Raw genomic sequence first — 14,039 nt, 5'->3', positions numbered from 1 at the left:
ACCATCCGAAATCTTGTTTTCTTGACTGATCTGTTCAAGATACTGAGATCCAAAATTGGTCTCCAGTCTCCTGTTTTCTTTGGAACTAAAAAGAACCTTGAGTAGATTCCGGATCCTTGCTGGTCTGCTGGAACTGGCTGAATTGCTCTTTTCGCAAGCAGCTTTGAAACTTCCAAAACCGCTAGATCCCTTTGAGCGGGTGGAACATCTGGAAGGGATTTTTTTGATTGGTTTGGAATGCGAAGAAAGGGAATAGAATAGCCTTCGGAAATGACGGACTGTACCCATTTGTCTTGAGTCAGGGATAGCCAGGCTTCTGGGTACAGTGACAATCTTCCCCAGACTGCCTCCGAAGGTGGGCAGTCGGGCAACACCTCAGGGATGCTGAAAGGGCTTATCAGAGAAGGCTTCTCGATTGCCCTGGTTCTGCGGAGCCCCCCTGCCTCGAGGGCAACGTCTACCATTGTTATTCCGCCTCTGCCTCTGGCGGAGAACCGACTCTGTGCGTCAGGCGAAGTCCCTTGAGATTGTTTACGGAACCACATTTTCCCACTTTTCTGGCCTTTGGGGTAAGGCCTAGAAGGAGTAGAAAAACGGACTCCGACGGCAGAAAGAGTCTTGTCATCAGTCTCGCACCTAGTCAAGGTTTCTTTCACTTGAGGACCAAAGAGAGATGATCCATCGAACGGGGAATTAGTGAAAGACGTTTTGAAGGGGTCCGCAAAATTGCATAGCCGCATCCAGGCATGCCTACGTAAGGCCACACCTGTCCCTGCGGCCCTGCTCGCTCCATCAGCCGCATAAGAAAGGAGGCGCATGGAGGAGTTGGCTATGGAGTTCAGGGTAGCCAGCTGAGTGTTCATCTTATCTTGAAAACCCGCAGCTGTAGGGTCCTTTAACATGTCACTCGCTTCTTTGATCAAGTCCCTTTGAAGACGAGTAAAATGGCATAGGTAGTTCAGCGAACGCATAGCAAATGTCGCTGACGAGAACATCCGCTTCCCGTACCTGTCCATGGACCTAGATTCCTTGTTAGGTGGATGGACAGGTACTGAAGGATCAGCTAGTTCCTTCTTAGTGGCAGCAGCAACCACCATAGCATCCACAGAAACTCCTTTTGTCAAGAACTGTTTGTCTGCTGGTGCCGTTATGAATTTTGAGGGTCTCCTGGGAGTGGGGTCCACTGAATCAGGAGCCGTCCATGCCTTTTTAGCTACCACCTGCATGAGGGGGTCAAAGGGGGGAGACACCCAGGAGGTGGAAGGACGAGAGCCAAACGCCTCAAGGTACACAGATTCATCCTCCGAAGGGTTGAGGGCTGGCCAATTTCCCCTCTGTTTGAGGATTTCTAGAATGTCTGCAAAAGAGACATCTTCAGAAGGGGAACGGGGTAACCCTCGGAATCCTCTAAATCTGTGTCAGATGTGATGGACTCAGGTGAGTCAATGTGTTTCCTCTTACATTTCCTCTTCCGAGGGGGCTCCTCTGCCAAATCAGGAGAGGCCTCGGAAGAGGATGAGATCCCCACAGGGGGTTCCTGAGGAGCTGGCTCTCTGCGGTCCGGGATGAGGGAGTGAGTCGACTTGACCTGAGGCACCGTAGAGGGAGGGGCGGACGGAGCCGACTGTGGAGTAGAGCCAGGCTCTAACACACTCCGCATGACCTCGAACGCACCCCTGTCAGGCAAAGCCAGAGGTCCCCGCTCCGAGAAGCTGAGAACCTCCCTCGGCACCGACAGTGATGGCTCCGAGGCCGATGTCGGAGCCGAACTCACCAGCGCCGAAGCTCCGAGAGGAAGAGCGGGGTCGGACAAGGGTCCGATGCCACTCACCCCCTCGGAGCCGACGAGGGAAGTCCGGCGCCGAGATTCTTCGAAAGAAGAAATCGGAGCCGACGACGGAGCCGAAGACATCGGTATCGGCTCCGACGCTACCACAGTCTCGGTTCCGAAACGCCCCGGCTCCGAGCTCAACGGAGTCGGAGGAGGAACATATTGATGGACAGGGGCAGGCATCGACTGATGAGTCGGGCTCTGAAGCATTTGGGCCAGTGCCTCGGACTTAAGAAGTCGACTCACTACCCTCTGAAGGTCATGATCCGACAGCCTCGATGACCTAGAGGAGTGAGATTTATGGCTCCGTTCAGACAGCAGAGGAGATGCTGGAGCCGAATGAACGGAGCCAAGGGATGGTGACCTAGACCTCTTCCTAGATGTCGGCTCCGAAGGTCTTGTCGGAGCCGACAATGGGATTTCTAATACCTCGGCTCCAGCCGGAGCTGAGGGAACCACAGAAGCTGTAGACTCATCGGCTCCAGCCGGAGCCGATGCAGTCGAAGGTTTAGTAGCCTTAGGTCTCGGCTCAGTAGCTGGAGCCGAGGACCTAGAAACCTTGGAGGGCTTCCCAGAGACAGAAAGGGAATCCTCTGGCTTAAGTAGACCCCTTAGGATCAACTTGTTCTTTCTTTCCTGCAGGACCCTGGGACTGAAGCCGTGTCAAACAGCACAGGAGTCCTGCAGGTGCAAAGGCCCCAGGCAGTAGACACAAGAAGTGTGACCGTCTGTCAGAGACATTTTCTGACAGCACGCATCACACTTCTTGAAGCCTGAGACCTTTGTTTCTTTAGACATCCTAGAACAAGAAAGTGTAACCACACACACTCAGTCAGACACCCTGATTACACTTTATCTTATTTTAAAAAAAACTCAAAAATAAAACAACTAACAAAAAGTTTTAATTAAGAGCAACACACACACACCACTAGGGAATGGGGGAAAGGCCTGAAGGCCCGAGGGAGAACTTTTAAGTTCTTGTGTGGAAAGAAACGGGATTTTAAGAAAAAAGGGTTAGAATTCCACTAAACTAAGGGAAAATGTAGTTAAAATTAAAAATAAAGGGGTTTAAGTATCCTAACTTTACTGAAAGTTTACTTACCAAGAAGCCGGTAGAAAACCAACACCTCGATCGCTGTAGCGGCAAACGAGATCTGAGGTAACTCACGCCTAGCATTGTGGGATATAAGGGGAGCCTTGAGCCGGTGGAACCAACTCTCGAGCTTTTAGAGTGGCCGAGTCGGAGCCGAGGTCGGCTCCGAACCCATCCAGCAAGAAGAAGGCGAGATGGACAACTTAACATACATGGTTTACCAAACGCAGTCTCCTTCTCAATGCTAAAAAAACAAAACTCCTTCTCTTTACACCCACCACTAGGTCTTCCCCATTAGACTTTTCAATCTCTTCAAATAATGGAACTGTTATTCTCCCCGACTCTACCACTAAACTTCTAGGTATAACCATTGATAATAATCTCTCATTTGATTACCATATAAACAACACCATTAAAACAGTAAACAGAAAAATAGGCTCCTTATACAGAATAAAACCCTTTTTAACCTCAGCAGCCAGAGCCAAAATTGCCCACTCCCATCTAATCTCAACCCTCCTGTATGCTTCACCTATATTTACCAACCTTAAGAAAACCAACCTTAACAAATTAGCAACCTCCTATAATATCGCCAGATTTGCTACTGGCAATCCCTTCAGAACCCATCACTGTACTAATCTTAGACAATTAAATTGGCTCGAATTCCAAAACCATCTGATTATCCCCCAACTCACAACTGCCCACAAGTTACTTTACCAGCCCAATAATATCCCTATACTCTCAAAACTTATAGTCCCATATAATAATCTGAACTCCCTACGTTCTTCTAGCAAACCTCTTGCCAGTTTAACAAAGTCTAATAATACAGCTGGTGACTCTCTATTTACCAACACAGCAGGAAAACACTGGAACCTACTACCCACTGAACTAACTCTAACTACATCCTTACCACTCTGTAAACAAAACCTTAGAAAATACCTTCAAATGCACTGGCTATGCCCTTGTAGTAACCCTGACTAACCATCTTCTTCACCCCTCTTTCTTCCTCTTCTTGCCATACTTCCAAACCTTTACAAGCTTTTGACTTGTAAATTAGACTGACCCTATTTAAACTAATAATCTTAGCTTTTAAATACTACTACCTCATATGATCTACTGTATATAACTCTTACTATTCTGTTTTGAGCTGTCTTAAGCTATATTCTGCTCACTGTACTGTTTCACAAGTGTTTTTATCTATGGTACATAACTCTTACTGTATTATATTATGATCTAGCTCTCTTAAACTTTACTCTGTTTATTGGAACTTTTCTCAAGTGTTTTTATCTCAAGAATGTAAATCTACCTGTTTTTATTTTTATTTTGTTTTGTATTCCTTTTTCACCATGTAACATTATTTTATACTTTGTATATCTGTGTGGAGCTTTTCTCCCCGGGCCTCTACTGAAAATGGAAATGTATCCAACTAGACTAGCCCGGTCAACAAATGTAAAATAAATAAAGTGTTGGATGATGTCTTACATCTGTAACTGAACATTGGGTATGTATTGGAAACTTTGTGTGCTTATTATATAGTATGTTATTACTGTTACTTTGACTACGTATTGGATGAATGTATGTGACCACTCTTTTACTGGTTGTGGTTACTGCTTTAGTTATTTATATATTACTCTACCCTTTAGAGCTATCCTCCTTCAGTCCCCGCTGAAAAAGGGCATCTGCCCAGTTGGACTAAACCAGTCAACAAATGTCAAACATCCAGATATCACAGTTAAATAATGAATAAAGCCTCTGAAGTTGGATCAACACATTTTCAATCTCTGTCTTATTCCAACAACCCCACCGAGCAATTTACTTCATCTTGTGTAACGGAGAAATGCCACTGCTCAACTCACTACAGCTGGGTGACACCTTCACGTGTTTCTGCAGTTACAGCCTACTGATGTCTCTAGGCAACAAATATTGTCTTTTCATATTTGCATTAATAATTCCAGAACCATGCTACATACAACTTATTTAAAAATTTTATCTTAAAACTTGGCAAACTGTATTGATATTTGGCCTTTATCTAGTACAGATAAAAAAAATCGTCAAATTTCATGTGTTTTCTAAATATTCTGTCAAACAGCTCAGACAGAACTGCTTTGCCTCATGTGAAAGCGCTCAGATGGATGAGCAAAATGATGTTGACAGTGTGTGTAACTTGAGCAGTTGCGGAGATGTTAAGTTGTTTACAAACAGTAACAGTGACTGTTTAGTGTGACGTATAAAATCCAACTTAAGACAAAGAACCTAAATGAATGCTACCAATATAAAAATAGTTTGTGCTGAAGAGTTTGCCATTTATACTTTTTTAGTAACACCTATGGTTCCAGAGATGAGAACTTTTTTTGAAATGTGAGGACATCATTTGATTCTGTCAAACAGCTGCGGCTCTGGCCATTGGAAGTTGCAGTGCAAATTTCCAGAGCTCCATTGGAGGGAAGGAGTTAAATTTTATTCCAAAATACTGTAAACATGGCAAAATGCTTCACTGTGGCATCAGATGATTTTTCCATCCTTGGCATTGTTTTCAGTCTTGGAAACCAATTCCTCCAGTCATAAAAACTGCAGCTCAAAAAGTAAACGATAACCTTATCAGACCATTTTACAGTAATGTTAACAAAACAATTATACAGCCATTCACTACTACCTTCCTACAGGCTGGACAAAGTCCATTTTCATCTGTGCGGATACGATGCCAGCAAAATCGGCAAATCTGATAGCCGCAGGTGCAAGGGAAGAAGTTAATGTCATCAATTTCCAGGGGCTCCATGCACAATGGGCACTCCACAGGATCCTCCTTGACATCTGGGCTTCGAGACATCTTCCACTGACACAGTGCGCAATAACTTAAGAGATGAAAAAAGCCAGTGTAGAGTTGAAAAGGGAGGAATCTGAAACAAAGAAAATAGAGTAAAAACACAACTACAAAGAAATGCAAGCAAGTAGCCAAGTTTTATTTTTACTGTTCAGTTGGATTGTCTAGGTCATACACAATCTGCAAAACTAGTTTACTTTAGCAAAGTAATGCTGCAGCTCCCATACATTCACATAAGTCTAAATGTACACTGCACAGTCACCTGCAACTCTGACTTATTCTAGCAAAAATGTACACTGTAGTTGCCCGCAAATCAGATTTATTCTGATTTTGGCCGGTGTATTCTGTCACAAAGTCAGTTCAGCACAAACTGTGAGCAAGACAGACAACTAATAAAATAAAGTTTACCACGGGGATCACTTCAGTGGCTCTGGTGGACAGATTTACAGGGAACTAATCTAAGGAGGCAGCAAAAGCCAACACATTCTGGCTAGGCTTATAAATACCTTCGGGCAGATAGCCTAGCACCTACCTATGAAGCATTTAACCCTTTCTCCCCTGTAAAAGAAATGAAGTGACAAAGCAAAAGAACATTCCTCCAGGGGTGGGGGAAGCAATACCTGGTCACAGGGTGTCTGTAGTGATCAAACATGCCATTATCAAATTATAATCACAATGTCTAAACTCAATGCTTGCTGCTACAACACAGAATTGAAATATAACTGATTATTATTTCCACCACTACATTTCTTCAACTTAAACAGTAAACCATAAACCACTTTCTCAAAGCTGCCTTTATAGCGACCAACGCTTGACTAGTGACCACCTGGCCGTAGACTGATTTTAGTTTCTGGGATTCTTTTGGTTGGGTATAGCATAAGACTGTTGTATGTTGGTGATCAAATTAAACAAAAAATGGTTATTTTTTTCCCCTCGACTGTGGTATCATCATCTTACGGCTACTGAGACAATCTAGCTGAACAGTGCTGGAAGTCCTACATGACAAAGCGGATCATATATGGAAAAAAATCTGGGGCCATTCTAAGAGTAAACAAATTAGTTGTGCATAAATTAAACAGAGAAGGAACTGCTGAAAATGCACGAGAGTTATCCGCAAAACTCCCACAGCAAGGCTAGACAGTGAACACGCTCTAAATGTTAGGGCTGGTGTGTCGCACCAAAAGTGACTGTGCAAAAAAATGGGAAAAGTTGGTTATATATGATGGACTTACTTGCATCACGCAGTTTTATTTTATGCATAATGAATTAGAAGATAGCATGGGCTTGTTGTTAAAAGCAAGACCAAGAGAGTTTCAAAGGTAACATGCCTTCAGTCTGATATTTGGTTAAATATTGGTCCAAAGCATTTGCCAAGTGTAAGCTGTCCTGATGAAAACTGCCTGCTGCTGTCTTTCAATTTTCTTTTCTTTTGGCTTTGCAATACTTAAGAACCCCGAGTTAAAGAATCTATCATGGTGGGTCATTCAAAAAGCTACTTAAATGAACGGTATGTACTACCATAATAGATCTTCCAGATACATAACCATCTGCTTCAATAGTTAAGAGTGCAGCTGAACACTGCCCGTGGAAGTTAGCCCTACTATATTCCAAAGCTCTAACTCCTCCTCCTTCTGAAGCTCCCTTAATGTTCTGCACCTCTCTGCTTCCCCAGATCTAATAGTGTGTTTGCCCTTGAGAATATAAGCTCAAATCACATAAGCATACACACCACAAAAAACAAACTTGTGCAAACATTTCTCCAAATGCCAAGCCCTCTTTTTAACCAGGGATAGGGGCTGGTGGATGGATATGCTGGAGAACAAAATGTGGACCATGAAAGATTTATCACTACGTCAAGTACATAACATTCATACCTTACACAATTCAGTTTGCCCGCTTCAACAATACTGCCAGCTGATTCCTTCTACATGGAATCATAACATACCTCTGACAACAAACTCCAAAGCCAAACTAGACAGGTAGATCACCTCTGAAAATGGGCCACTGGCCCAGACAAACCTTCCCGGTAAACAAATGTAAAATAAATTGTTGCTAAAATCCATTTACCATTAAGCATTTTTATTTATTCTTTCATTCCATATAACCCATTTGACATAAAAAATCTATTCTTTCAATATATTGTTTACGCCCATTCTTATATCCATATTTAATCATCAGTATTTTATCAACTTTTACATCTTGAAAAAAAACCTTTATATAGATTTCCCCCATAATTACTTTTTACTCTTACATTTCAAAAACACATTCATTAGTTTCTACTTGACAATTCAACCATTCTATCACTTTTCTTTTCATATTGCATATTTCCATTTATTGGTAATGCAGCCATTACCAGTCTCCACAAATAATCTTGACATTCCACTTTGACTACATTTATTTTATAGCTTTAATTTTTACCTAAAAAATGATCTCGTGGTTTTACATAGTAATGTTTCAGCATTACATTCTTATACCATACTTTTCTATATTTTCTATGTCAATTTTCCGCAAAAATATTTTTCTTGGTAAATTTTTATTAATTTAGACACACACGTTCTCTTTACCATACCCCATTTATCACACTTATTTATACAATTTTACTATGAATCTTTCACTCTTTTCATGCATCTTCTACACTTTATACAAATTTAATGAAGCTGCATATACCACTGGGTTAATTAACCCTAACCATCCTTCCTCTACTTGCATACAAAACTCCTCTTTTTACTGCGTTTAAGAGGAATCTCCATATAAATTAAAAAAAATATCTGCAATTCCTTTTCAAACACGGTTGGCAACAAACTTGCCAAGTATGCTATTTTTCTCATCGGTACTGAATTTGTCAAATAAGCCTTTTTCCTGAATGACAATTTATATGTTCTCCAGAGAAGACAGGTTTGTTCTACTTCTCCTGTTGTTTTTTTCACTGAATTCTACTTAAGTCTTTATTTCCACATTTTATACCAAACACAGAAATGTAATTTGTTGTTAATTATGCAATGACTGGCCATAAACATTCAAAAATGAGCATGATGATTGGCCAGCCCAACCAGCATGCCCGTTGTAAATCCAAGAATATACTGACAGAAAAAGGTCCGGGTGCCTGGACTTTTTCCATTAGTACATCCCCTGATTTTTTTCATGTCCAGAGGTAGCAACGGAGAAATGAAGATCTCCGTTGCTTTAATCTCTCTATGTTAAGAGAGTTTAACATAGTGAGATAGCTTAAAAAAAGCAACAGAGATCTTGGTTTCTACTATGGATCAGGAGGGAGCTTCAGGACCTAATTTAGTTGACCCGGACAGAAGTGGGGAAACCAGTGCAATCGGCAAGCTGGTTGGTCAATTAACTCAGCTAATAGAGGTCCTAACACCGATTTGCCAGTCTATGGCAACGGTTATTTCTTCGTCCTCCTTGTCTTGCAATCAGGAAGGACGTGTTTCTAGAAGTCAGGAAGTTAGCTGACAAGGCGAAGGTGCTATGAGGGATGGCGGAACCCTCAATAACAGAACTCCTAGTTTCGATTCCTTTCCTCACATTTTGGGAGACGAGGAAGATGCTACATTTGAGAATAGATGTAATTCTGCCAATACATTGGGAATTCAGGACGGAAATACTGGCCTGTTACAACAGAATAAACTGGACTTGAAAGGTTTACTTTTTGCACAATTTTCATTTCATGACTGTGCGAAAGAAATGCTAGTGACATTGTAAACACTACATATAAAGAGTGTTAATAATTTAGAGCATTTATTTAGATGTAAATCATTACAACTTGATAATACTTAAAATAGTGCATCAAAAAGGAAGTTCCCTAATGGGATTAAGGAAGGGACTGATGCACATAATAATTTGTTACAAATATTTGATCGGAGTGGTTTTGATGTCATGCGAGTGTTACTCAAACACAATGAAGAGATTATTGATGAATTAACGAAAAAAATAGAATTGGTGAACTCTAAGGTTATTAATGACTTTTTACTGTGGATTGTGAAAGGAACAAATATCATTCAATGTTAGAAAGTATTGACAAAAAATGTAGATATTTTCTTCAATGGAAAAGTAACAAGATAGATCGTAATATAGAATACAAGGAACATCGAGCATACCCTAAACCAAAAACCACCAAACAATTTTCAAAGGGCAGGTCTGAAATGCATCATCCTGCCAATAATATTAATATACATGATGAAGTGGATTACAGGGAGAGTTTCAACAATAGAACTGATGACCCTAGTACCCTCCTCTCCGGAGAGGTTAATGAAGAAAGGGCAAGTGCAATACCATTAATATTATCTAACAAGCGGAGGCAGGAATTTCAGGAATGACAGGAGATAGTTATTCCTACTGATATAATCTAATATAGCATGGGATGGGGGTGAAACACACTAACGGTTATAACATTTTTAATTGTAGTGGTGTTGACATAGAAGAGATTCACTTTAACCTTTTTTCTAAAGGATTTAAGTTTATTCCCCGGAAAAAGGTGGACATTGACAAAGTGATTACTGATTTGAAATTATTTATTAGGAAGAATATCTTACAACTCTTATATAATAATCATGGTACAGGACAGTCTAACATCACTATTCTTAGTAGGAAAAGTACATACAATCCACCATTACACCCTCAGCTGAGAAATTTGAGAATTTATTAGAGTCGGAAATCAGAAAGACTATTTCCAACAATAGGGTGCATCTTAATTTGACTTATGAGGAGAAACAATTGTTAAGTGACATCAGGAACGATTGTAACATTAGGGTTATGGCCCCTGATAAAGGAGGAGGTACTGTCTTCATGGATGCATTTACTTACGAGTCTAAGATGATGGAAACCTTGGAAGACAACAGTAAATATACCAGGGTGTCATTAAATGAAATTCGCATAGCTTACAAGAAGATTTTTCTGGTATTAAATGAGTTCTTACTTGAGGGTTCTATTGGTTTAAACTTGTTTAAATTTCTCCATAATGACAGACCAAAGGTTCCTACGATACATAAGAACCTGCAGGACCCACCTCTGAGACTTACAGTGGCTGCAGAGGGGTCTGTTACTGCACCACTGGCCAGGTTCTTGGATGTAAAATTAAAATCTTTGTCTTTAGGATGTCTGGATACTTTAAAGGATTCTTGGGATTTACTTAGACAAATCAAACCAGAATTGTATGATGAAGGAGCTATATTTATTACAATAGATGTAGTTGATTTGTTTTCTTCTATTCCTCACGAGTTGGGAATGCTTTGGTTAGAAGAAGCTATGAGGTCGTCTGATGGACTTTCTAACAATGCTTTTTATGTATGTTCAAGTCCTATTGAATTAGTGCTTAACAATAACTTCATTCACTTTGAAGGTGAATTTAAGCAAGTGAAAGGTGTAGCTATGGGTGCACGATGTGCACCCACCTATGCTAATATCTTCCTTTCTGTATGGGAAAACAAATATATTTTTAATTCTAAATATGTTAAATGCTGGAAATTATACAAGCGTTATTTTGGTTATTTGCTTGATATGGAATGATTCTGAGGGGAAATTTCTAGAGTTTTATAATTATATTTCTGGTACGACTGAATTTTTGAAATTTACTTATAACATCCAGCATGATTACATGAATTATTTAGATGTAACAACTCAAACACAATTTTAAATCCACAGTATTTAGATAGGAAATCTATGCTAATTCCTACCTATATTATACCAGTTCACACCCTTACAGCCAAAAAAGAAGTTTGGTGAAAGGAAAGTTTGTGTGTGTGTGTGTGTGGGGGGGGGGGGGGGTAGGATGTCCCCTGAACAGGAAGACTTGATAGCTGAATGTAAATTATTAGAGCAGATGTTAATTGAAAGAGGATATCCTCTTGACCTATTAAAACAAAATACAAACAAGTAACTTTAGGTAGGAATAAGAGATTTGCATCAATATCTGGCCAAAATAACCAGGAGAATATTAATGTTAATATTGACAATTCCACAGATTTTGAACGTGCTTTTGTTAATTTTAGTGGTGATGCAGGTGTAATTTTGAAAACAGTTGAAAAAGAATGGAATAGGTTTGCTGCTATTTCTGACTTAAAGATTTTTGATACCCCTTTCAAGTGTGCGTTTAGGAAAGGTTCTAACATCAAAAATATTATACAGAAAAAAGGTGGTAATGTTTATCCATTTGGACGCAGTAAACAAAGGAACTTGCAAATGTGGGTACTATTCACAGTGCCCTTTTATACAAGGGGAGAGTTTATATTTGACAGCCAGAAACAAGAAGCTTATGTGCAAAGGTTATGCTATACGTGACACCAGTGGGGTAGTTTATTTAGTTGTTTGTAAAGGATGCACAAGTTTCCATGTATGAAAAACAAAGAAAATTGCGTAAAAGAATAGATGAACACCTACATGAAATGAAAAATCATAATAGTAATGCCCTATATAGGCATAGCATTGGTCGTTCTTGGGCATCCTCTTCTTTCTTTTGGAAATAGTGACAAAAGATGGGGGGGGGGCTAGGGAATTATATATATTGAATACAGGGAACTTTTTTGGCAGGTGGTACTGGAGGCAAATAAATTTCCGGGGATGAATGACACTATTTCCATTGCTCCAGTATTGAAATTGAGAGCAGCAATTCCAGTTCTTTTTCCTTAAAAACATCTGTACCAAGTATATATATATATATATATATATATATATATATATATATATATATGTATATATATATAAAACACATATACATATTATATGTACGGTTTTATATACATTTTACATATTTATATTATACTGTATAATACAGTCCTACAAGAAAGGTATCTGTTTAATGATAGTAAAGCAGGTCAGTGTTTTTATGTTAACGTGTCTTTAAATAATTGCTTTAGGTATTTTGAATTTTACATGCATTGAGATAGTTTCATAGATTAGTACTAGGCTAACTGCCCTTGCAAGCCATTTTAAGCCTAGCCAATTATCCCTTGTGAGACTCGAACCCTGTACCTTGTGTTTGTAAGGCAAACACCTTAACCATTAGGCCACCCTCCCAACCTGGGAAGAATTTAACTGAGCATGCTATTTAAGATTTAACTTTTTTATGGCTTTTATCTGATGAAGTCATTTCATGATGAAAACGTATGGTATTTGGAGCATGTGTGTGCATGAAGCCTCTGTCTGAATAAAACCCATCAATGATATTTTGGGTTCGTGTTCCTTCCAGGTTTGTTCTACTTCTCCTATTGTTTTTTTTCACTGAATTCTACTTAAATCTTTATTTCCACATTTTATACCAAACACAGAAATGTAATTTGTTAATTATGCAATGACTGGCCCTAAACATTCAAAAATCAGCATGATGATTGGCCAGCCCAACCAGCATGCCCGTTGGAAATCCGAGAATATACTAACAGAAAAGGTCCGGTCGCCCGGACTTTTTCCATTACTATATCCCCTGATTTTTCCTCTTGTCCAGAGGTAGCAACGGAGAAAGGAAGATCTCTGTTGCTTTAATCTGCCTATGTTAAATTAGTTTAACATAGTGAGATACTTAAAAAGCAACAGAGATCTTTTCTCCATTGTTACCTCTGCACAGCACTGATGTACTGCGTAAGCGTGGGAACACAACCCTTACGCATTCGCAGTACATCAGAAATGTCCCAGGATACCTGCAGAGGGGTAGCACGGAGTCATTATACAAGGACATTTACGAAAAGTATTTTTCTTAAATAATGTCGTTGTATAATAGCAATAACCCACGGCTGGCTGTGGGCAATTCTGAATTTACCCATGGTTGCCTTTGTTTGGTCACGAGGGCGAAGCCCTCGTGACCAAACAACACCAACCGAGGGTAAATCCAGCATTACCCACACTCATCCATGGGTTATTGCTTAAATATATACCCCCTATCTTTACATCACCTACACCTTTACTTTTCTATCAACTCTAGCCACTCATTTGGGCAACTTACTTTTATCCAAATTTTTTTGCAATAATATCAGCATATGTTAACAGAACTGGAATTCTTAACCGCCTGTCATTTCGTAACTTACTTGACATACTATCAGATTCATAACTAATGCAGAGTGTAAACTCCTCATTGGACATCTCGGTCTTACACCACTCTTCACATGCACCTCTTGGCTTAAACCAGTCATTTACAATTTTATTTTTTTACTATAATACACTGACAATTTTCTTACTTATATTATATTCTTTCGGTACTTCCCACAACACCATGTCCAATTGTATCAAATGCCATAAGGTCTCCTGTCAAGATTTTCACTTTTCTTTTCATATCATCCCCAGTTTAACTATTAATTCAT

At 39.8% G+C, this 14,039-nt stretch overlaps 1 protein-coding gene across 1 annotated transcript in view; it reads right to left on the bottom strand.

Moving 5' to 3' along the window:
* Positions 1–14,039, bottom strand: part of CNOT4 (CCR4-NOT transcription complex subunit 4) — a 1,808,607-nt gene that overhangs the window by 1,474,270 nt on the left and 320,298 nt on the right. The window contains exon 2 of the mRNA XM_044087468.1: positions 5,575–5,818. Coding sequence (XP_043943403.1) covers positions 5,575–5,748 — 174 coding nt within the window. The 5' untranslated portion in view covers positions 5,749–5,818. The remainder of the gene's footprint in view (positions 1–5,574; positions 5,819–14,039) is intronic.

The sequence above is a fragment of the Protopterus annectens genome, chromosome 11.part0 (assembly GCF_019279795.1).
Source record: "Protopterus annectens isolate FY-2018-M chromosome 11.part0, PAN1.0, whole genome shotgun sequence".
Taxonomy (NCBI): domain Eukaryota; kingdom Metazoa; phylum Chordata; order Ceratodontiformes; family Protopteridae; genus Protopterus; species Protopterus annectens.
The sequence above is the reverse complement of the archived record's forward strand: the minus strand, read 5'-3'. Positions and strand labels throughout refer to the sequence as shown.